The 22,837-nt window shown below is 43.0% G+C and overlaps 2 protein-coding genes across 6 annotated transcripts; one reads left to right on the top strand and one right to left on the bottom strand.

Moving 5' to 3' along the window:
• Positions 1-219: 219 nt before the first annotated feature.
• MOG (myelin oligodendrocyte glycoprotein) lies at positions 220-10,773 on the top strand (the record flags this gene model as incomplete). The annotated part of the gene is given in 8 exon segments (XM_081295708.1): positions 220-298; positions 2,177-2,524; positions 6,207-6,320; positions 8,453-8,473; positions 8,746-8,766; positions 10,219-10,340; positions 10,616-10,661; positions 10,664-10,773. Coding segments are annotated over 8 exon segments (861 nt in total).
• A 22-nt stretch (positions 10,774-10,795) lies between these two features.
• On the bottom strand, positions 10,796-20,981 carry ZFP57 (ZFP57 zinc finger protein). 5 transcript variants are annotated; one of them, XM_081295680.1, is made up of 5 exons: positions 20,924-20,981; positions 19,043-19,131; positions 16,318-16,444; positions 14,995-15,099; positions 10,796-13,228 (listed from the first exon to the last, which is right to left on the bottom strand). In XM_081295680.1, exons 1-5 carry the CDS (start codon positions 20,958-20,960, stop codon positions 12,048-12,050), a joined length of 1,539 nt encoding a protein of 512 aa, XP_081151806.1. In that variant the 5' UTR covers positions 20,961-20,981; the 3' UTR covers positions 10,796-12,047. The 5 variants fall into 5 exon arrangements, with proteins under 5 accessions (XP_081151806.1, XP_081151804.1, XP_081151807.1 ...); XM_081295678.1 differs by lacking the exon at positions 20,924-20,981 and adding an exon at positions 17,062-17,444; XM_081295681.1 differs by lacking the exon at positions 20,924-20,981 and adding an exon at positions 17,281-17,444.
• Positions 20,982-22,837: the final 1,856 nt, after the last annotated feature.

The raw sequence follows: 22,837 nt of genomic DNA, 5'->3' as shown, positions 1-22,837 counted from the left end.
TAGTCTGTAGCCCTTTTGTATAAGTGTCTGGCGAGGGTGACGTGGAGCTGTTCCTAAGGGCACAGCTGCAGCAGTGGTCCGAGTGGAGGCAGGGCCCTAGGCAGTACTGCCTCCCAGATCCTCCCTTCAAGCTTCCCAGGGGTAAGGGACATGCATCCCAAGGGTCTTTGCTTGGCCTGACCCCATCAAGGGGACTCTCTGTCCCCAGTAACAGCAGAGATGGCAGGTTTATCAAGCTTCTCTCTACCCAGCTGTGTCCTCGCCCTTCTCTTCCTTCAGCTGTCTTCCAGTTATGCAGGTAAGGTTTGTTTATCCCTGCTGTGTGGAGACCCAAGAACAGAAAGGATAGTTTCCCAGGGCTCACCTCCAATCATCCTCAAACAGCTATATGAGTTATCTTTCTAAAAACTTAGGTCTACTAACACAGTTCTCCTCCAAAACCTCTGTGGCTCCTTTCAGAATAGAATCCAAACTTGGTGTGTGTGTGTGTGTGTGTGTGTGTGTGTGAGAGAGAGAGAGAGAGAGAGAGAGGAGAGAGAATTCATATATGGCATGTTCACATGCACATGTGTGGTGCTGGAGATGGAACCTGGACCTCAAATATGCTAGGCAAGCGCTCTACCACTGAGTTACACCCCTAGCCCAGGCTTTGATTTTTCACCTCTCAAATGGGGATAAAATTATAACTTCTTGCAGTTGCTGTTAATGTTAAATAAGATGAGATATGTAACATGCTTAGCAATGCCTGTAGTAAATTCCAATAAATGTTGAGTTATAACATATTGTTATGTTTGAGAACTTGCCCTACAGAATTAGGCACCAATAAGTTTTCATGGGGGAACTTTTTTATCCCATGTAGAGGAGAAATAAAAAAACAGAAGTAGTGCTTGCTTCAGCAGCACAGCACGGCAGCATGTATACTAAAATTGGAACAATTGAGATTAGCATGGCTCCTGAGCAAGGTTGACGCGCAAGTTCGTGAAGTGTTTCATGTTTAAAACAAAAAGAAAAAAAAAGAAACAGAAAGGCTAGGGGTGTAGTTCAGTGGTAGTATAGCTATATAGCATGCATGAGGTCCTGGGTTCAATTCCAAGCACCACAAAGAAAGAAAAAAATGCTGATTTCTTTTCTTTTCTTTCTTTTTTTTTTTTTTTTTTTGGTACTGGGGATTGAACTCAGGGGAACTCAACTACAGAGCCACATCCCCAGCACTATTTTGTATTTTATTTGGAGAGAAGGTCTCACTGAGTTGCTTAGTGCCTCATCATTACTGAGGCTGGCTTTGAACTCGCAATCCTCCTGCCTCAGCCTCCCAAGCAGCTGGGATTATAGGCATGCGCCACCACATCTAACTAAAATGCTGATTTCTTGAAGTGAGGATATAGCTCCGTGGCAAAGCACTTGCCTAGCATTCTTGAGGCCCAGGGTTTAATTTCCAGTACCATAAAGAAAAGAAGGCAGGGCTCCAACCTCAGGGAGACCCCTGACTCACAAATAGGTCCAGTCTAGATATTCGCAGGAGAAATATTTTCAGATCTCTGAAACCAGAGCCCATCCCCAGGATCTAAGGAAGAAACCAGCCTTATCTGGTAGCTCAGAGTCTAGCTTGGAAAACCTGTCTTCATAGGAAAAAGACTTGTAGATATTAAGGCAGGGACAAGATCTGGAATGTGTTTGAAGGTACATTGAGTAAAGAAGAGTGAAGTAGAGCCACCCCTAGAAGATCTCAGAGTAGAATTTGGGGAACAGGGTGTGAACAAGGACAGAGTGCTGAGAAGTCATAGAGAGTGATAAAAGCAAAACCTCTAGGGGAAAGGCACCAGTATAGCTAGGACAAAACGGGGAGGTGCATGGGAGAACTAAACTTCAAGATACTGGACCACATTCCAAGGTAGAACCTAAAGGATTGGTGGGAATCAGAGATGGATGCTGCTGGCAAAAAAATGTGGGCAGCAGCTGTCAAGATGATCACATACTAGAATATTCTGTACAAGACAATCAGGACATGACTAGAGACTGTTTTGGTATATGCTCAAAAGGAAAAAATGAGCTCCTCACTGACTTTTGAATTCCACTTAACAGTTGAGTGTGTTCCTCCCTTTCTTGTTCGAAACAGCTCTTCCCATGTCAAGGGCCCCTCTGACCCTCAGTTTCTTCTCTTTGGTGTCTTGGACAGGACAGTTCAGAGTGATAGGCCCAGGGCACCCCATCCGGGCTCTGGTTGGGGATGAAGTGGAGCTGCCATGTCGCTTATCTCCTGGGAAGAATGCTACAGGCATGGAAGTGGGGTGGTACCGCCCCCCCTTCTCTAGGGTGGTCCATCTCTACAGAAATGGCAAGGACCAAGATGCTGAGCAGGCACCTGAATATCGGGGCCGGACAGAGCTGCTGAAAGAGACTATTGGTGAAGGAAAGGTGACTCTCAGGATCCGGAATGTAAGGTTCTCAGATGAAGGAGGTTTCACCTGTTTCTTCCGAGATCACTCTTACCAAGAAGAGGCAGCAATGGAATTGAAAGTGGAAGGTGAGTCATCCAATGAAATACCACATTCATACCCACCAAGGAATTCACTGTAATAGGATTTGATCAATTGTGACTCCCTATGAATGATGTTTTTCTTTAGGACAAATAAAAGAACATCCCAAAGCAAAACAGAAAAGTTCCCCTAGGATACTTAGATACATTCATTCCATCTTAGGAAGGTTAACTTAAAGATTATTCATATTTCCCTCTAGTGATACAAAATCATCATAGATGGATTATTCTAGATTTTTGCTGCCTCCATTTCTCATCTTTTCTATTTTCCTTTTTTCTTTATTTTTTTTTCTCAAATTGTATCCACAAATGTACACATTATATTGCTGCATTATATAGACTGCGGCATTATATAGACTTTTATATCAATGAATAAGAACAATCATATGGATAATTATGGGCTTTTCTTTTTTATTCTTTGGTTGGGTCACACTTCTATTCTCCCTCCTGGAGAGAAAGCTCTTCTACCATAGTAATTCATATTAACTTTCTTGTTGATATTCTTTCATATATATGAAAAAATATATATTTAATATAATATGTAATATTATATAATATGTATATATGTGTATATATGTGTGTGTGTGTGTATAATGTATATATTCACAAACCCAGGGTCACAAGGTTTTTGTTCCCTACATTCTTTAACTTGCTTTTATCATGAAATGCCTCCAAGCCATATAGTATAGTTCTAAAAAATCTTTGTGTGTGTGTGTGTGTGTATGTGTTCGTGTATGTGTGTGTTTCATTGGGTGAGAAACATTATTGAAAGCCATATTCCTAGTAAAACATAGTACAACTAAATGAACAAGCAAAGCAGATATCTGAAAATAATTACAGAAAGAGATACACCTGTAGGTTTTACCTTATTTGCTTCACTTCTGCAGAAATCCATTTTCAGTATGTTTTCTGTGATGGATGATTTTGGAGTTAGTTCATTCATTCATTCATTCATTCCATTTTAGGAAGGTTAAAATGTGGCAAGGTGAAGTGGACAAAGGGGGAGCTTTGAAGATTAATGGCCATTTAATTGAAGAACAAAAATGTTCTGAGTTCCTGAGCCTCCAGTCCTTTCCCCTCCTCACCCTCCCTCTTCCCCCACCTGCAGTGCAAACATCAGACAATCCTTCACTTTTGTGTCTGGGCTGGGGGTGACTGTTGCAGTGTAGGAACCAGAAGATGGCATTGTGTGCTGAATAACAATGCACTATTTCTAGAAACGAACTGCAGGGACATGAAAATAGCTCTGTGTGTCACAGAATGTTCTTCAGACAGCTGTTTTTACTGGGGAATTTTTACCCACAAAGATGTCAAATAGGAAGGATTTCTGTGGTTATAGATTTTCATCCTTCCTGTTCAACAGCTTACTACTTCTGCCTAGGAACTGCCTCCCCAACTCACTCCCTGAGGCCCACCTCACCAAAAGAGAAAGGGGAAAAAAGAATTAAGAGAAAAATACCCTAAAGCTTTGCCTCAGGGGAGAAAGTTTTCCTTTGAGCTGGTTTCCGCATTCCAAACCCCTCCTCCATCTCTTGGTCTGCATACCTAAGAATCTGAAAACAGGATTGTTTTACAGCTAAGTCCACTTGACTACTCTGAGGAGCCCGGAAGTGAAACAAATATAGGAATGAATGCAGTAACCATGTTTTTTAAATATAGAAAACTCCTTCTCCAAAAAGTTTCCCATCTTTTTGACTTTTTTGATGTCATTTTACAGTCTCTAATCATTTCTTTAAACTCAATATGAAAACTTAAAAACACTTACAAAAGTATAGAGAATATCATAATGGACCTCCAAGAACTCTGCTCAGCAGTTATCAAACCAACTACAACTAGATTTACCTGATTCCTGTTCATTGCCACTCCCTAGCAACTTGCTGAAGCAAATCCCAAGCAGCATTATCATTTCATTGCTAAGTGCTTGAGAATGTATCACTCAAATATAAGAGCACTTTTTAAAAAAAGAAAACAACCACAATTCTATGATCATGTCTTTAAAAATCAACAAAAATTTCTTAGTATCATCAAGTAGTGTTCTATTGTTCAAGGTGTTCAAGGTTTCCTTTCATAAATGTATTCTTACAGTTGGTTTGTTTGAGTAAGATCCAAACAGACTTTCCACATTTGTATTTGCCTATAGGGTTTCCCATAGTCTGAATTTTGCTGACTACATTCCCACATTTCTGATTAACATGCCCTTTATTTCAGGTGAACTGAGAAATCTATGCAAGATCAGACTCATTTTGATTTATTTTGGCATATTTCATAGAGGCTGATAATGTCTGCTTTTATCTCTTTCTATGATTCTAATCTTTTGTGAAAGTATAAGAAGTATGCAAAAAAGAAGGAAAGAAAGAAAAGTGTGCACAGTTAGCCTTCCATACCCATGAATTTCACTTCAGTGGATTGAATTACCTAGAATCAAAATTATTCAGAAAAAAAGCCAGACATAGTGGCACACACTTGTGTGTGCAACTCAGAAGGCTGAGGAAGGAGAATTGCAAGTTCAAAGCCAGCCTTGGCAACTTGGTGAAACCCTGTCTAAAATACAAATAGAAAGGGCTAGACCCTGAGTTTCAGCACTACAAAAAAGAAAGAAAGAAAGGAAGAAAGAAAGAAAGAAAGAAAGAAAGAAAGAAAGAAAGAAAGAAAGAAAGAAAGAGTTGAGGATGTAGCTCATTAGTGGATCTCCCCTGGGTTCAATCCACATACCATCATCATCATCATCATCATCATCATCATAATGGTGATGATGTCTGTATTGAGCATGTAGAATTCTTCTTGTAATTATTCCCTAAACAATACAGTAGAACTATTTACATAGTATTTACATTGCATTAAGTATTATAAATAATCTAGAGATGACTTAAAGTATATGCACAAATACAAAATAAATAAAGTATATGGGAAGGGGCTAGAGGTGTATCTTAGTAGTACAGCACTTAACTAGCATGCTTAAGGCCCTAGGTTTAACCCCCAGCATGGCCAAATAAATAAAGTATTTGGGAAAATGTACATAGGTTAGTTATATGCAAATACCATGCCATGTTATATAAGGGGTTTGAACATATGTAGACTTTGACCTCCAATGGGCTTCTGGAACAATTCCCCTGTGAATTCCAAGGGATGGTTGAACCTGCTTAATTATATAGCTACAGGTAACTTTCAATAAGAACTTAAAAGTAGCTGGACATGATGGCACACATCTGTTATCCTAGCAGCTCAGGAGGCTGAGAAAGGAGAATTGGAAGTTCAAAGACAGCCTCAGCAAAGGCGGGCGGCGGGCGGGCGAGGTGCTAAGCAACTCAGTGAGACCCTGCCTCTAAAGAAAATACAAAATACGGCTGGAGATGTGGCTTAGTGGCCGAGTGCCCCTGAGTTCAATCCCCATTACCAAAAAAAAAAAAAAAAAAAAAAAAAAAAAGAAAGAAAAAAATAAAACCTTAAAAGTAAAGTATGTGCTGCATTTTTTAAAATGGAGAATACAACAATAGACAAAAGTCTTGTTCTACGTGTTACTCCATTTCTTTTTCAAAGCTAAGCTCAGGTGTCAATTCTGTGTCACCTTCTTTGAATCTTGGTGATATTAGTTTCTTTATTCAAAACAGCTAATGGATGCTGTGCTGGGAATTGAGGATACAGCCTGGATGGTATCAATTGTTCCTTTCAGATCCCTTCTACTGGATCAACCCTGGAGTGCTGGTCCTCATTGCTGTGCTGCCTGTGCTCCTTCTGCAGATCACCGTGGGCCTCGTCTTCCTCTGCCTGCAACACAGATTGAGAGGTACAGGACAGAGGTTGGGCCCATCAATATCCTTCCCTGTCAGTAGCTAACCTCTTAGAGTTCGGTCAGTTAACATTTCCTTTTGAGAGACTTTCAAGATCAGAATTACACAATGATAAATTTTACATCTAACCGAATGCTTTCACATGGTATAATAAGAGCTTGCATTTCCCTAGGGGGTGAATCTGACATGTAATGGCCTCATATACAAAGGAGGCAACTGAAGCCAAGAGAAGTTCAGTGACTTGCTCAAATTGACACAAGTTGTAAGTGGCAGAGCTCAAACTTCTGTACCATATCCAGTAGCTTCATGCATCAGGGAGAGTGAGCTTCAAAGTCAGGCAAGTCTAAGCTATCAGGAGTTTTAATGAAAATGAAAGTCCCTACCACAATAGTATGTGTTCAAAACCAGTTTCCCTCCATCTTTTCCATTCAACCCCAAGGCCTTGGGTTCAGCTGTCAATGAGGCTCTTTTTTTTTTTTTTGGCGGGGAGGCATACCAGGGATTGAACTCAGGGGCACTCGACCAGCTGTATTTTGTATTTTCTTTAGAGAAAGGGTCTCATTGAGTTGCTTAGCACCTCGCTGTTGCTGCTGTTGCCGAGGCTGGCTTTGAACTCGCTATTCTCCTGTCTCAGCCACGAAAGCCACTGGAATTATAGGGGTGTGCCACCACGCCCGGCTCAATGAGGTTCTTCTTTTGTGCCACCACTTCCATTCTGAGCCTTCTCCCCACTGCCAAAGTACAAGGACTTTGACCTATCACTCTCTCCTGCTACTAAGAGGATAAAGTAACAAGGAGGGTTTGGATAAACAAGGGAGATCAGGTATTAGTGGGATCTTGTGGGGTCTTTTCTGTCATCTTGAATTTATCTCAGATGCTCACTTCTCCCACCTGAAAACAAAACAAACAAACAAAAAACAAACAAACAACAACAACAACAACAACAACAACAAAAAAAAAAAACGCCTTAATGGATCTTAGTGATTTGGAAGAATGAGAATGATGAAGTTGGGCAACTTGGGACTGAATTCTGTCTTAGGCACTGAACTATGACCAAAATTCTTCAGTTCTCCAAGCCCATTTCCTCATTTGTCAAGTAACCTTTCTCCCTCCTAAATTGTAGGGAGGATTAAAGGAGATAATGCTATGTAAAGTGCCCAATAAAGAACCAGTCACAAGGTAGCTGCTCACTAAAGATCTAGCTCCTCCCTTCCTCATTCAGATGGAAAGTGGGTTTAGATTTACAAAATGACAACCCAGTGGGGTAGAGTGACAAGGTGAACTAAGAACTACCAGAAAAGGAACAAAGAGCAGTGGGAGAGGTAATAAAGTCCTAGGATGATTTGGGGCCTTGCTGTTTACCGAGGTTCTTTTTTTGCCTGGCGGTGGGAAGTGTTGAACCCAGGAGCACTTTACCAGAGCTTACACTCCCAGGCTCCCGTGTTTTTGAGATGGTGTCTAGCTAAGGCTGGCCTCAAACTTGTAATTCGCCTGCCTCAGCCTTCTGAGTCATTGGTATTAAAGGCATACACCAGGGCTGGGGCCATGGCTCAGTTGGTAGAGCGCTCGCCTAGCATGCGTGAGGCACAGGGTTTGATCCTCAGCACCACATAATAATAAAATAAAGATATCGTGCCCACCTATAACTAAAAATAAATATTTTAAAAAAGGCATACACCACTGTGCCTGGCTTTACTGAGGTTTTTGAGAGCTTCTTTGGAAGTTCTAGAGGGGAACAGATACTCATGTACCCTTGACCGAAGAACATCGGGGTTCTCCTCTTCAACTGAGGGTACAGCTTCTGGAGGAAAGGGACACCTGCCTAGCCAGCTAGATCAGCTGAATCAACATTGGCAATCAATGGGTTGACAGATGTTTGCCCCTCACATCCTATTTACTGAAGTTCTGGACTAGAGAAGTCTTTTGCATTGTTTCACTATTCAATCCAGACAATAGCCAGGGACAGAGCCAAACCCTTGGTTTCAAATCTAGACCTTTTCCTGCTCTCCTGAAGACGCTCTTAGGCTGTAGAGAAATAGCCTGCGCAAAGGGCTACGGCACTGGGTATGGACAGACTCCTATCTAGTGCCAGAGCAGGAACTAAAAATGTTGCCTTTTTCCGTTTTAGGAAAACTCCGGGCAGAAATAGGTAAGTTCCAGCTACCCTCCCTCTTCTATTGGGAAATTCACTATTTATAAAACACTAACCAGCCAGGAATTGTAGAGGGTCTTCCTCTCCGTGCCTTTAGCCAGAGCAGAAGTAAAATCCTATAGCTTCCCTTCCTCTCCTGGGTCAGGACTAGAACAAATTTTAAGTGATTAAATAACAAAGACTCAAGAGAAGAAAACTAAGACTCAGAGAGAAGAAAGGATCCTCTTAGATTGCCCTTTTAAATCCATTGTTATTTGTTCTTCTTTCAGAGAATCTTCACCGGACCTTTGGTAAGTACAGGTATATCACGGTAAGTATCACGGCCCTCCCAGGTCAACTTGGTTTTTCAACCAGGTTCCAGTCACCTGGAGGAAAAAGAACCTTTGGTTTCTGATGGGTATTCTCCCTCTTTTTTCTATCTTTAAATATGTCATCATTTGCATCTAGGATTGGTTAAAATAGCAAATACTATTATACCATGTGCCAGGTACTATACCAACAGCTTTACAAAATTTAAAAAATATATTTTTTTAATATTTAGTTATACATGACAGTAGAATGTATTTTGGCAGAATATACATACATAAAATATAACGTATTCTGTTTATATTCCCAGTCTTGTATTCATACATGATGTGTCGTGTATACAAATACAGGGCTAGGAAAGTTATGTCCAATTAATTCTACTGTCTTTTCTATTCCTTTACAAATGTAAAGTGTTAAATCCTTACACATTTTTCTTTTAGGAATTACAAAAGGAAGGTAAAAACATAAACTTTGTGTATAGTTGGAGAGGTGAAACATACTTGAAATAACAGAACAAAACAAAACACACACATCTACTGTACTTACATGGCAGAGTGAATTTTCATAAGTGTAGACCAAGTAACCATACTTAACTAATCAGGAAAAGTTTTTTGGAGCAGTAATGCCACAAGCCCCAAGAGAAAGTTGATCCCTTGAGGATATGGTCTCTGTCTTTTTCATTTACTATAGATTGCTCTGTGCCTAAGGACAATGCCAACAGAAGAGCATCCAAATATTTGTGCTGAAATGAATGAATTTCATAGAAATTAGAAAATGGCATTAGGCAGAGCACAGGCATTCCCTATGCTGAGCAGCCTTTCCTGCTGCCTCATACACATGCAAGAGCAAGAGGATTTTTATTTTGTAGGATTTTAATATCAAAGGTCTGAACTCTTTTTGTACCATGAAAGGATCCCTTCTTCTTCTTCTTTTTTTTTTTTTTTTTTTTTTTTTTGTTGGGAATTAAACCCAGGGCCTTGCACTTGCTAAAACAAATGCTCTACCACCAAGTCACATTCCCATCCCCAGAAAGTTTTTAAATGTACACATAACACATAGGATTACAAAGAAAATCTGTGTTGGAATACAGCTACCAACACATAAACAAACTGATATATTAACAAACATTCCTTTAAATAACAAAAGTAACGCATAAATACAGGAGCGGCAACTCTCAACATAAACAGCACCTGGAGATTTTTGTAACAACTCCAATGGGACGGAAAACATCTGTGATTTCCGTTGGCGATGAAAGTACAGGTACTGCTGATACTGTGATGTGAATAAAGACATGGTGCTTCTCATCCAAGTTCATGAACTCCCTGGACTCTGTCCTGAGTCCTTTGGTGTTCTTGGACCAGAAGCCTCAAAAGGAGAAGAGTAGGTGAGTGAGCGGAAATACATATTAACCCTGTTTGTTCTCATGAACAATTCAGATCCCCACTTTCTGAGGGTGCCCTGCTGGAAGATAACCCTGTTTGTAATCGTACCAGTTTTTGGACCCCTGGTTGCCTTGATCATCTGCTACAACTGGTTGCATCGAAGACTGGCAGGTGAGGTAGTGGGGAGGAGGTAGTAAATAGAACCACTAAGCAATGGGGGACCCAGGCAGCCCTGACTGGGAAACAGTGCAACCAGAACCCTGGAATTCCTCTTCTGTCCTCATGCCCATTGGCAGGCTCCTCAGAGGAGTTGCTAGGAGATTTGCTTACGAAATCTGTGGGGCCCCTCAATGGAAAGGGACGGGTCATTTTGAGTGTCCACAGGGAGGATGTGAGAGGGGGTAGCCATCTTCCATTGATTATATATTTATTTCTCTTGTTTGCAGGGCAGTTTCTTGAGGAACTAAGTAAGTTCTCTTCTCTTTCTTATAAACTGAGACAAAAAGCCAGGAAAGGGAAACGGAAGCTACAAAGAAGGGGTTACTGAAGACGCCCAATCCCAGGACAGGAGGGGCTGGAAAGCATGGTGGAGGAGGACTCACCCTGTGAGGGAGAGGGAAGAAGGCAGTTGTCAGATTCAAGTTTACAGGTGGCAGAGAGGGAAGCTGGGCTGCTCCCATCTACTGCCTCATCTGCTCTACCTGCAGTGCCCTCCAGTAGGAATCTCCCCTCCCATTCTCAACAGCAGCTGCCCAGTGCTTCACCTCCGAGACCAACTACCAAGGCAGCCACAGAAATAAGATGACCTCAGGGGTCTTTTCATTTCCCAGATTCAGGGGTTTCATGATAGAAACTTCTGACATTGATTTTTCAAGTTATTTTCTCCTTCTTCTAGGAAATCCCTTCTGAGTGGGCTGTGGCATTTTGACGAGGTTGGAGGCGAGCCTGGTGGGTCCAGAGACTGATCCTTGGGGATGTCTCATCCATCAAGTTGCACATTCACTGGCCACTTCTAGAAACATTCTGAATTCAAAATAGAACTGATTTCCCTTCTGTCATCTACCTTTTTTTCTTCCTTTCCTCAGCTCCTTCCTTCCTTTGCCATTTTTTTGCTTCCCATGTTTCTCCTCCTCTCCATCTTTCACTAGGAAGCCCTCTCTGGCTAAAGCCAGGTGGGTCTCTTTTCTTCATCAGAGGACACCTGTGCTGGAGAGTAACACAGACAGGAGGAGTTCTCCCACAAACAAGACCAAGATCCTCCTCACTGCCAATTACAGAACATCCAATTTGTAAATGGTGGTTGTTTCTTCCAAGACTGAGTCCTTATTGAGCAGAGCTGAGAGGGTAGAAGGGAAGGAATAGGAAGAGTCCAAAATATCAAAGAGGGAGCTGAATGAGCTGCAGAATGAGGATGTAGGGAGCCCTAACCAAGACCTGGAAGTGGGGAGAGAACATAGAATACTGGCCAGAGCTCCATCTCGTCTATGCAGCCTATGGAGGGCCACAGGAAGCAATGAATGGGAACTGAGCAGCACATCCACTTTAGAATGGTTTCCCTTCTACTTCCACAACTTCTCTGCATCCCTCGCACTTTCTCTCCTCTAATCCCTTTCTCCCATCTTCATACCTATCACAGTAGACATTGTTTTATTCAACAAATACTACTTGATGATCTATCAGACACAAAGAAACAAGTTAGGTGCTAATTAATAATAATGAGTTTCTATATGCACACATCCTTTCCCTTTTCTTTGTTTATTTTATTCATTATCCATTCACCTCTCTCCCTCTACTCAAGCCTCCTGACCCTGGAGGTCAGTCCTCAGGAAAACCAAACACAAAGACCTCTGTTGCAAAGGTCATTTATTTATGTTTTGAGATCCTCACTGCCTCCTTCGCCTTGTCTCCTTTGCACGCCTTCTCCCATATTGCATCTCTCCTGGGGATATGGATTCCTGAAGATCTCTTTCCTCCATGTCTCTAATCCTTCCCAGTCGCGGGGAATCATGAAAGCAGCCAAGGCTCTGGCCCAGGATTACCCAGCATATATGGGGACTGCCTAGGTACTGTTCCTTGCCTTTATAGCTCCTCCAGTGATTCAGAAGGTCCTCTTTCTCCCCAAAGCAGAGGTCACAGATGGGGCATCGGTAGATCTTTTGTTTCCAGTGAGTCTGCTGGTGCTTGGAGAGCCAGAAGGATGAGCTGAAGGACTTGCCACAATAGAAGCAGCAGGTAGGCTGCTCTGTGAGGTGAACCTTCTGGTGACTAGAGAGAGAGGCTTTGTTGGTAAAAGTCAAGGGACAATGTGGGCAAGAGAAGACCTTGAATCTTGAGGGTTGCACTGTAATAGAGTTGGATCTGGTATTCCGGTAGGAGGATCTACTGTCTGGTGCTTGTGTCCTGGTCACAGAATTCTTAGTTTTAAATCTGGGTTCCTGGATCCTAGCCACTGGTGCCTGGTTCACAAGTCCCTGGATGGACTTCTGTCTCGTGACAATGGGCTCCCGCAATCCAGCTGTGGTGCCTGGAGTCCTCACAATATGCTTCTGGTTTCCAGCCACTGGCTCCTGGTTTTTGTGTATCTTCTGATGGCGTTTGAGCTCAGATCTGTCCCGGAAGCACTTCCCACACACGGGGCACGAATGGGGCCGGTAATTCAAATGAACACGGCGGTGCCGACTCAGTCCAGAAGCGTCACAGTAGGTCTTATCACAGAGTAAGCAACGGAAGGGCCTCTCTCCATGATGTCTGCGCCTGTGGTGGCTGAGGGCCTGGCGGCTCCAGAACAACTTTCCACACCGGTTACAGATGTTAGTCTGCTTAGGGTTGTGAACAAACTGATGACTGGAGAGATGGCTGTGGAGGTGGGAGCTCTTTCTGAAACACCTGCCACAGGTGTTGCAGAGAAAGGGTGGCCCAGGTTGGGATGTTCGGAACACTGAGATCCTGCCAGAAGGTGGTCTCTGGCTTGTCCCTCTGTGAATAAGGGAGACTTTCTTGTCATCACTAGTCCCCTCATTTCTCAGATTCTGACCTGGCTCTTGAAGTTCTTCTTTCTTGTCTCCTGTAGCAAATGAGGAAGTATCAATGACACAAGATTCACAAGGCGAAGGCCAGTACAACCTCTCCCTCCAGTGTGAGCCACTTCCCCTTCTGCCATCACTTTCCCACCTGCACATTTACCCTCACCCTTAAACTTCATAGGATGGAGACAAGAATAACTTTAGGCTTTTCACATTATAAGCAAATAGGGCTGCGGCTGAGGCTCAGTGGCAGAGCGCTTGCCTAGCATGTGTGAAGCACTGAGTTCAATCCTTAGCACTGCCTAAAAAACTAAACAAATAAAGGCATGCTGTCCATCCACAACTATAAAAAAAAAAATTATAAGCAAATAAAATTTAACTGGAATCTTCCAACAATGTCAGAGATCTATATTTTAACTTATGGCCACATTTCTTGAAATTTATTTTCCCATTCCAATATTGTCCACACTCCCACAGACACTCACTCCACACATATCCACAAATGACCACACAATGTATAGTAATCTACCATATTTGTGACTTCAAATTTTATGGTTTCAGTTATCCACAATCAACCACAGTCCAAAAATATTACATGGAAAATTCCAGAATTTGAGAGAGAAAAAAGACCATATTCACAGAACTTTTTTATAAGTGTTCTATTTTATTATTATTGTTTAATGCTTTACTGTTCCTAATTTATAAATTAAATTTAGCTGGGCAAGGACTGGGAATGTAGTTCAGCAGTAAAGTGTCCCTGGTACCATTACTGAAAATTGAACCCAGAGATGCTCTGTCACTGAGCCACATCTCCAGCCCTTTTTATTTTTTTATCTGGAGACAGAGTCTTGCTAAATTGCCTAGGCTGGGCTCAAACTTGCAATCCTTCTGTCTTAACCTCCTAAGTAGGTGGGATTACGGGCTAATTCCACTGTGCCTGGTATCCACAGGGGGTTTTGGAAGACTTCCCTGTGGATAAGGGAACACTCTATCCCCAGTCCAAGGAGGACTACTATATCATGCAAATTGGAACATTTGAGAATAAAGATATGTTATCACTAATTAAACTGGAAACCAGGCATGGTTGTGTAGGCCTGTAATCTCAGTTACTTTGGAAGCTGAGGCAGAAGAATGGCAAGTTAGAGGCCAGCTTCAGCAACTTAGGGAGACCCAAATAAAAAACAAAAAGGACTGGAGTTGTAGATCAGTGGTAGAGAGCCCCCTGGGTTCAGTCCCTAGTGCTCCTTAATTAATCAATCAATTAATTAAGTGTAATAGGAATAAAAAGGGATAGGGATATAGCTCAGTAGTGGAGGTTTGCCTAGCATGCAAGGAGCCCAGAGTTCAATCCCCAGTACCTCCAAAAGGAAAAAAAAAAAAATCTATCAAGTTGGCATGAGAAGTATAAACGAGGACAGTTCTAGCAAATTGGGAGATGTAATCAGTCTGGCTTGATATCTTCTTACTCCTTATTCTACTCCCAGAAATAAGTCTTCCCTTCTCCAATCCACCTTCAACTTTTCTCTCCTGCTTCTCTTTTCTTTTGGAAAGAAATTTTCATCATAGGGGTATTAGCTGACAAAGCTACTCAGATAAGACATTATTTGTCCTGAAAGGCTTAGACATTCATCACCTAGTCAAGGATTCAGCCTTTCATCTCCAGGTCTCTTTTAGCTCCAAGTCTAACCAGGCTGGAAAAATGGATGATAGGAGAGAACACAGAGAACCCTGATTCTCTCAGTGAGCTCTCCACCCTTCCAGGGATTGCCCTGGGCCCTTTTGATTTTGTCTCCTTTGCAACTCTTACCTGAAGGGAGGCCTTCTCTGTTTGGCTGATGGAGATCTGCCTTCTTCTGTCTCTCTTCTTGCTCAAGCTTGGTGACCACATCTGATTTAGGCAGAAATATTCCTCCTGGTAAGTGGGAAAGAAAGAGTAAAGCTGGGACCAGGCTTGGACCCTTCACATCTGTTGAGGTCAACAGGTTACTTTTTATATGCTTGTTTTAAGAACCTTAATCTGGAGGGCTCTGTACTTGATGAACAGAATGTGACAGAACTTATGATGTGCCAACTTGCAAGCTCAGGCCTTAGTAGATCGGTAGCTACCACATCCTGTCCTTTGAAACATCCTCTCAGCCAGGAACCATGGCTCACACCTGTGATTCCAGAGACTCAGCAGTCTGAGGCAGGAGGATTGCAAGTTCAAAGCTAACCTTAGCAATTTAGTGAGGCCGTCAGTAACTTTGCAAGACCCTGTCTCAAAATAAAAAATAAAACGGGCTGGAGGTGTGACTAAGTGGTAAAGCACCCATGAATTAAATCCCCAGAACAACAAAAACAACAACAACAAAAAAACCCTGGGCTGGGGATGTGGCTCAAGTGGTAGCGCGCTTGCCTGACATGCGTGCGGCCCGGGTTCGATCCTCAGCACCACATACAAAAAAAAAAAAACGAAGATGTTGTGTCCACCAAAAAAAACTGAAAAATAAATATTGAAATTCTCTCTCTCTCTCTTTAAAAAAAAAAAAATCTCTGCCTCTAGATTAAAAAAAAAAAAAAACCCTCTTGCAACCCAGCTTCCATGCTAGAAGGGAGCTCAAGCATCCCTATGGAAAATTCTATAGGAAGAGGAACTCGGGTTCCTGTCCAAGCTTCCAGTCAAAAGCTACTGTGAATTTATCAGCCACATGAATAATCCATCCTCAAAATGGATCCTCTAGCCCCAATAGCCACTCCAGCCATCACCATATTAAACCAAAACAAGATTTCCTTGTTGAGCCCTGCCCAGACTATAGATCTGTGAGTCAAATAAACAATTACTGATTTAAGTCCTTAAAAAACAAATTTAATCTGTACACTTAGATGCAAAAACACATTGCAAAAGGCCAGATTCCAAGTGCTTGGCACATGAGTGACATAATAAATATAGGTTGGACGAATAGACAAATTTGCATATTTTGAGAACTCTGTCATCATGTTACAAGTGTTATGTCTGCCTTTATGCAGATTTTCATTTCTTCTCCTTTTACCCCCGAGCTTAGTGACCCAGATTTTCCATATCTGGAAGGCACAGAACTAGTTCAGTGAAGCTAACTGTGCCCAGGTAATGACTCAGGACCCCACCTCTTACCCACAGACTCCAGGTTTTTGAAGGTTTCTGACATAACAACCTGGTAAAGAGCTCTCTGACTGGCATCTAGACATTCCCACTCTTCCGAGGTGAAATTCACTGCCACATCCTCAAAGGTGACAGGCATCTGGAAGAGTAGAACAGATTCAGAGTGTGTATATACATGACACTCAAGATTCAGAGAACTGAGCCAGGCACAGTGGTGCACGCCTATAATCCCAGTGGCTCAGGAGGCCAAGACAGGAGAATCACAAGTTCAAAGCCAGCCTCAGCAATGGTGAGGCACTAAGCAACTCAGTGAGACCCTGTCTCTAAATAAAATACAAAATAGGGCTGGGGATGGGGCTCAGTGGTTGAATACCCCTGAGTTCAATCCCTGATACTCCCTCCCCTACCCCAAAAAAGATTCAGAGAACTAAAACCTAAGAGAAAAATAAAACCATGGAAGGAAGAGAGAAATTTTAAAAAGACAGGTACTAAGCCAGCAACTGTGACCTACAGAAAAGAAAGGAAAGATGCAGAAAAATGAAAAGAAGATGTGGTGGGAAAGGGAGTGGGATATGCAGAATATGAATAGGAAAGAAAAGCAAAGACCCACAGGCAGGAGAATAGATGAAAGAGCTCCTGGAGACTAGGACCTGGTCCCTCCCTCTTTCTAGCTAGTTCTCCTTACTTTCAACCACAATCTCTCTTCTTTGCTTCCTGAAGGGATGTTGCCACCCCACCCACCTTAAGGTGCCGTACCTTCTCTTCTATGGTGTCTCTTTCTAGCTTTATCCACTCCTGACCTAGCCCCCAAGGAAGACTGTACTCCTTCTTAGAGCTCTCTACCTCCCCAAAACTGGGCAGATGGAGAGGCCCTGCAAAGTCTGGAGGGTTTGATATGGCTTCCGGTGACAAGCACTTCTGCTTCAAGGGACTGTCTTCATTCTTTGTTGTGCCATCCAAAGTCTCCTCTTTTACCATTGAGAACACCTTTGGTTCCCTCAAAGTCTGGGCTGCAGAATTCAGGGGCCTGGTCATCCTTCGCTCAGCTGCCATTGTCCAGTAATGCCAGGCTGAAGGCAGGTGTCTACCTTCTGTTTCAGCCTGCTTTATGGAATTGGCTGGTGCCTACCTCTAGGAACCTGAGGTCAGAGAGAAACAAAACATATGAGGAAAAAGGAGGGTAAGAAACAACTCCTTATTTGGTCAGTGAACACCAAGAGTTATTAACCCTCTACTCTGTATCACTGAAACCTCTTAGCAATGCCCATTGAGGAAACAATTATTGGCACCATCTTAAAGTATGCAAATATAGAGATGCTGAGTAACTTGGAGAAGACACTCTTGATCCATGGGAAAGTTAATTGTTGAAACCCTACTCAGTACCACTGAAAAGCATATATCTAGGGCATCCAGATCTGAATCTTCTGAATCTGTCACAAACCACCTCGAATGAGTCTCTTCATTTTCTCTGACTTGGTTTCATTGGAAATGTGAAAATAAAGAAGACATTCTCTAAGATCTCTTCCAGAGATAAATACACACACACACACATATGTATATATATATTTTTTTAAAATGATTCTTTGACCTAGATTTTCTTCTTCTCCTTCTCCTGGTGCTGGGTCTCAGGCCCAGGGTTTTGCATATGTTAAGCAAACACTAAGCTACATCCACAGCCTGTGATAAGTCTTAAATCAGAAATGCATTTAAGGGGCTGGGGATGTGGCTCAAGCAGTAGCGCGCTTGCCTAGTATGCGTGTGGCCCGGGTTCGATCCTCAGCACCACATACCAACAAAGATGTTGTGTCCGCCGAGAACTGAAAAATAAATATTAAAAAAAAATTCTCTCTCACTCTCTCTTTAAAAAAAAAAAAAAGAAAGAAATGCATTTAATGCACCTAACCTACAGAACACCTTGGCTTAGCAACAAAGCACACTGCAGAGTATCAGTTGTTTCCTCTCCTTATCATGTGCCTAACAAGAAGCTGAACTCAATGGCACTACACAGCTTCAGGACAATATCAGAGGCAGGGCACAGTGGTGCATGTCTGTAATCCCATGGCTCTGGAGGCTAAAGCAGGAGGATCAAAAGTTCAAAGCCAGCCTTAACAGCTTAGTGAGGCCCTAAGTAACTTAGCAAGCAAGACCCTATCTCTAAATAAAATATAAAAAAAGGTTCGGGCATGTGGCTCAGTAGTTGAGTCCCCCCTGGGTTCAATCCCTGGTACCGAGAGAGAGAGAGAGAGAGAGAGAGAGAGAGAGAGAGAGAGAGAGATGAGAATATCAGAGTATTATATGTATCACTAGCCTGGGAAAAAGATCCAAATTCAAAATCCAAAGTATAATCTCAACGGAATGGGTAAGGCTTTCCTAACACTGCAAAGTCAAAATACATTAGTTAAACAATCATGTCATTGTGAGCCAGAGAGCATCTAAACAGCACAATGCTTGTAAAGAATAATACTGACAACAACACAACAGCTCTCACTTATTCAGGGGTCACAATGTGCCAAGCACTGTAGCTCCCTGCTCACTTGGAAGAATTCTTGCTCTGTTGCAAACATGCTAAACACCAGTTCCTGCTAACAACCACTCACCCACATCTTCCCTCCCTTCAGATGCTAAGAAAAGTATATTAAACTGTTGACTTTTTTCTCCTTTCATTTTTTTGGAAGGGTAATGAAAGTAATAAATGCCAGCAAGGAAAATGACATTTGAGTAAAAGTGAATTGGGTACCGCCAAAGATGTGATGATAACTGCAGTCCTAGGATCTGAAGTTATTTTCTTCTTCTTTCCTCTCTCCTCTCTCCCTTTTCCTTTCAAGGCTATTCATGAGGGGGAAAAAAAAAAAGGACTATTTATTGGTGAAGGCATTCCTGCACTCTCTGTCTGACAGGGTCACAGCATGGCGGATGCTGCTGCATGTCTGCAAGGCAGGAACAACCTACAAGGCAGTACTGTACCAGCATACCACCGCACCAGCGCACCACATCAGAACCATTAGGAATGTTAAGTGTTTTGTTTATAATATTCATGATATGGATTGTTAACAGGGCATATTGCCTGAGATCGCAGGAAAATTCCCAGAATGAGACTAAGGATACAATTGAGATATGCCATGAGGTATATTTCAATGTCTCTCAAGATACAAACAATAGTGTTATTCCTCAAGCCTGAACAACAAGAAATATTTATCCCATGGTTAATCATTTACACACTAGCCCCCCCCCCAACCCCATCCTGAAGCCACATCCTGTACAACAGCCTTGCTACAGAAAAACAATTGCTGTGCCAACAGTACAAGGACCACAGTATGTAGCTTATGGTATCCCCTCGAGGACAAGAGGCTAATAAAAATACATTCCCCAACCAATAGACCCTCCTTTGCTTTACGAAGAAACTTATGATGAAAATGGAAAATACACACTTAATATAAATGACATAGGAGTTGAGGTGTAAAGCCTGCCCTTTAAAGATTACAAACACATAAGAATTGGTGTGCTTTGAGCAAGGATCAAGGAAGTTCTTTAAGAAAGCAGTTGAATAGGTCATAAGAAAAAAGGAAATTATCTTAGAAATTAAAAATAGAATAATATAAAATTAACATAGATATATTTTAGTTTAGAAGAAAGCTTACCAATAATCATAAGTATGCTTTAAAGTTAAAGGTTCATGAAATAATTATAGGTATGCTTGAAAGTTAGAAGTGAATAATAGGTCAGGAGTCATGTAGTCTAGTTGCTGTCGCCTAGCACCTAGTGATTGACGTGAAAACGTAAAAGCTTAATCATGATTGTCTAAGGTTACAGAAAAATAATGAACAATGTACTCAATATCTTAGGTAATCAATGTATGTCAGAAAAGATTGTAACTCCTGAAAATTATGTAAATCAAAAAAGTTTCGGGCTTTAAAGTTATCCATCAAATACCTGAAAAACACACCTGTAAAAAAGGTATAAAAATAAAGGTCCCTCCAGGGGTAGAGAGATGTCTTCTGGAGGTTGCTCATAACTTGCAACCTGTCGTCCTGACTCTTCTTCTTTTGCCCACGCCACTCCTCCTTCAGGACCACCCTGGACCCTCAGTACCCGCCCCCCCACCTCCCGGGGCTGGACCTGGACCTCAGCAATTTATGATCAGCTGGGTGTGGTAATGCAGGCCAGAAATCCCAGCGATTTAGAAAGCTGAGGCAGGAGGATTCCAAGTTCAAGGCCAGACTAGCAAGACCTTGTCTCAAAAAACAAAAAGCGCTGGGATGTAGCTCAGTGGTAGAGTGTCCCTGGGTTCAAGTCCCAGTATCAGGGGAGATAACAAGACTATTCATGGCCATTTTTATGAAGCAAAGAGATCTATTTTCCAGCCAATTGCACTTTATTTATTTTTTTTAAAGAGAGAGGAGAGAGAGAGAGAGAGAGAGAGAGAGAGAGAGAGAGAGAGAGAGAGAGAATTTTTAATATTTATTTTTAGTTCTCGGCGGACACAACATCTTTGTATGTGGTGCTGAGGATCGAACCCGGGCCGCACGCATGGCAGGTGAGCGCGCTACCGCTTGAGCCACATCCCCAGCCCCCAATTGCACTTTAAACGGCCTCAATGATAATGTCCTTAAAGACTTGCCTTTCCACTCGCCAGCATGGAAGAACTCTGCTGTCATCAGTACTTAAGATGGCTTTTGATGAGAGTGGCAGGAAGAGGTCCTTGATCAGGATTCTATCTTTTGTCAGGGTTGTCTCTCTGGCGGCCTACAAGAGTACTTTCTTTGTCCACAGGACCCCGGAACTCAACAGGGGTCTGGAGTGGAAGGAAGCTAGATATGACTCACCAGACTTTTGGCTATTAAGGGGCCGGAAGTCACAGCAGGCTTACACGTACCCACCCTTCCAGAAAGCAATTCCTGTTGGAATGTGTCGCCATTTTCCAGTCCTGAACCAAATCAGTCTTTCTCCAAACCAAAACCCTATCATAATTTCCCACAGGAAATTCTCAAAATGCCCCTTAAATCCCCAACACACCCTCAAGGCTTTGTGGGATGTGCCCTCGAGGTCCCAAACCCGGGTATTCAGCCACGTGAATATTCTGCCCTTCAGCGAACAGCCCAACACTCGTCCCTCTAATATGGCCTTTGGGTCGCTGCTCAGGCCTTCCAAGGATACTGTCCAGTCACTGTGCCTCCCAGGCCGGTCAGATCACGGCTCCTGGTGGCTGCTTGGGGCCCCGACTATTCACTCACAGCGTTTCATAGCGCTCCGGTGGGAGGCGGGCTGTTCTGCTCACCACTGCGGCGCACAGCAGGGGCTAACACTCACCGAACCAGCTTCGGTGCTCTGAAATAGACTCACTGACTTGGACGTCACTGCCCGATGCCCGTCTGTCCTGAAACCCTCTTTTCTGGGATCACAACTCAACACGTGCCAGGACCCTTTCCTTGGCGCAAGCCCCCAAGGTGGCGGGAGTGGACACTGCACCAAGCCACACACACCTGGCTAAGTCTGGGATCCCACACGTTGGAAGTTTCCCCAAGATTAGGGCCTCATCCTGCCGAGGTGAAGGATGGAGGAATACGGGACAAATACCCTCCATCAGATTCCACCGCAAGGAGCGCCACTCTTCGCTGCCTTACTCACCAGTCTAGCCCGGATCTGATTTCCGCGCGTAATGTCTTTGTAGTTGGTGGCTGGAGCACTCCGCCCGGGCACAAAGTCCAGAGCGCTCGCAACCCCGCCCAAATCCCGCCTGCTTCCGCTGGTTAGCAGTGCGCAAGCCACCTCTTACGTAGCCAAGTGACCCAGCACAGTCGGTGGTCTAGCCAAGGTCAGGAGTTTGCATCCCAATTCTAATGCACAGAGAGCACCGCCTTGCCCTACCAACTCGCTCCACCTACCAATTGATAGCCACTGGTCCCACTTCATGCTAGGATTTCCCCTTTACTCTTGGAAAAAATATGGACCAAATTACCTCGATTAAAATCACAAAACCACTAAAAATTTGGGGGGGGGAGGGTTGACTTGGAAAATGAAAATTTTACAGCCCCTCAAGCACACAGCATCTTAGAAAAGTAAAAGTTAAGGAGTGAAATCAATGAGACTTGGTTGATGCCCAGACACTAGATAAAGGCGGGGAGAACCATGGACTGCGTCAAGATCAAGTCCTAGAGCCAGCGCATTGGCGCACGCCTGTAATCCCAGGGGCTCAGGAGGCTGAGACTAGAAGATCCGGAGTTCAAAGTCAGCCTCAGCAACAGCAAGTTGCTAAGCAACTCAGCGAGACCATCTCTAAATAAAATGCAAAATAGGGCTAGCGATGTGGCCCAGTGGTTGAGTGTCCCCGAGTTCAATTTCCAATACCCCTCCCCCCAAAAAATAATCAAGTTGTAGTAGTTACTATTCCTCATTTAGGAGAACCCAGTTCTTTGTGATCTTTTATTTTATTTAAAAAAAATCTCTTTGAGGCTGGGGATGTAGCTCAAGCGGTAGCACACTCGCCTGGCATGCGCAGGGCTCTGGGTTCCATCCTCAGCACCACATAAAAATA

The sequence above is a fragment of the Spermophilus citellus genome (genome assembly GCF_964194105.1).
Source record: "Spermophilus citellus genome assembly, chromosome: 5".
NCBI lineage: Eukaryota > Metazoa > Chordata > Mammalia > Rodentia > Sciuridae > Spermophilus > Spermophilus citellus.
The sequence above is the reverse complement of the archived record's forward strand: the minus strand, read 5'-3'. Positions and strand labels throughout refer to the sequence as shown.

What these genes read in the sequence shown, in the direction of transcription:
- ZFP57 (XM_081295678.1), bottom strand. Translation starts at nt 17,358, where the DNA reads ATGGCAGCTGAGCGAAGGATGACCAGGCCCCTGAATTCTGCAGCCCAG. An exon ending in GAGACACCATAGAAGAGAAG is followed by an intron (nt 16,445 to 17,061) that starts GTACGGCACCTT and finishes CTACTCTTCCAG; the next exon opens with ATGCCTGTCACCTTTGAGGA. An exon ending in CAGAGAAGGCCTCCCTTCAG is followed by an intron (nt 13,229 to 14,994) that starts GTAAGAGTTGCA and finishes CATTTGCTACAG; the next exon opens with GAGACAAGAAAGAAGAACTT.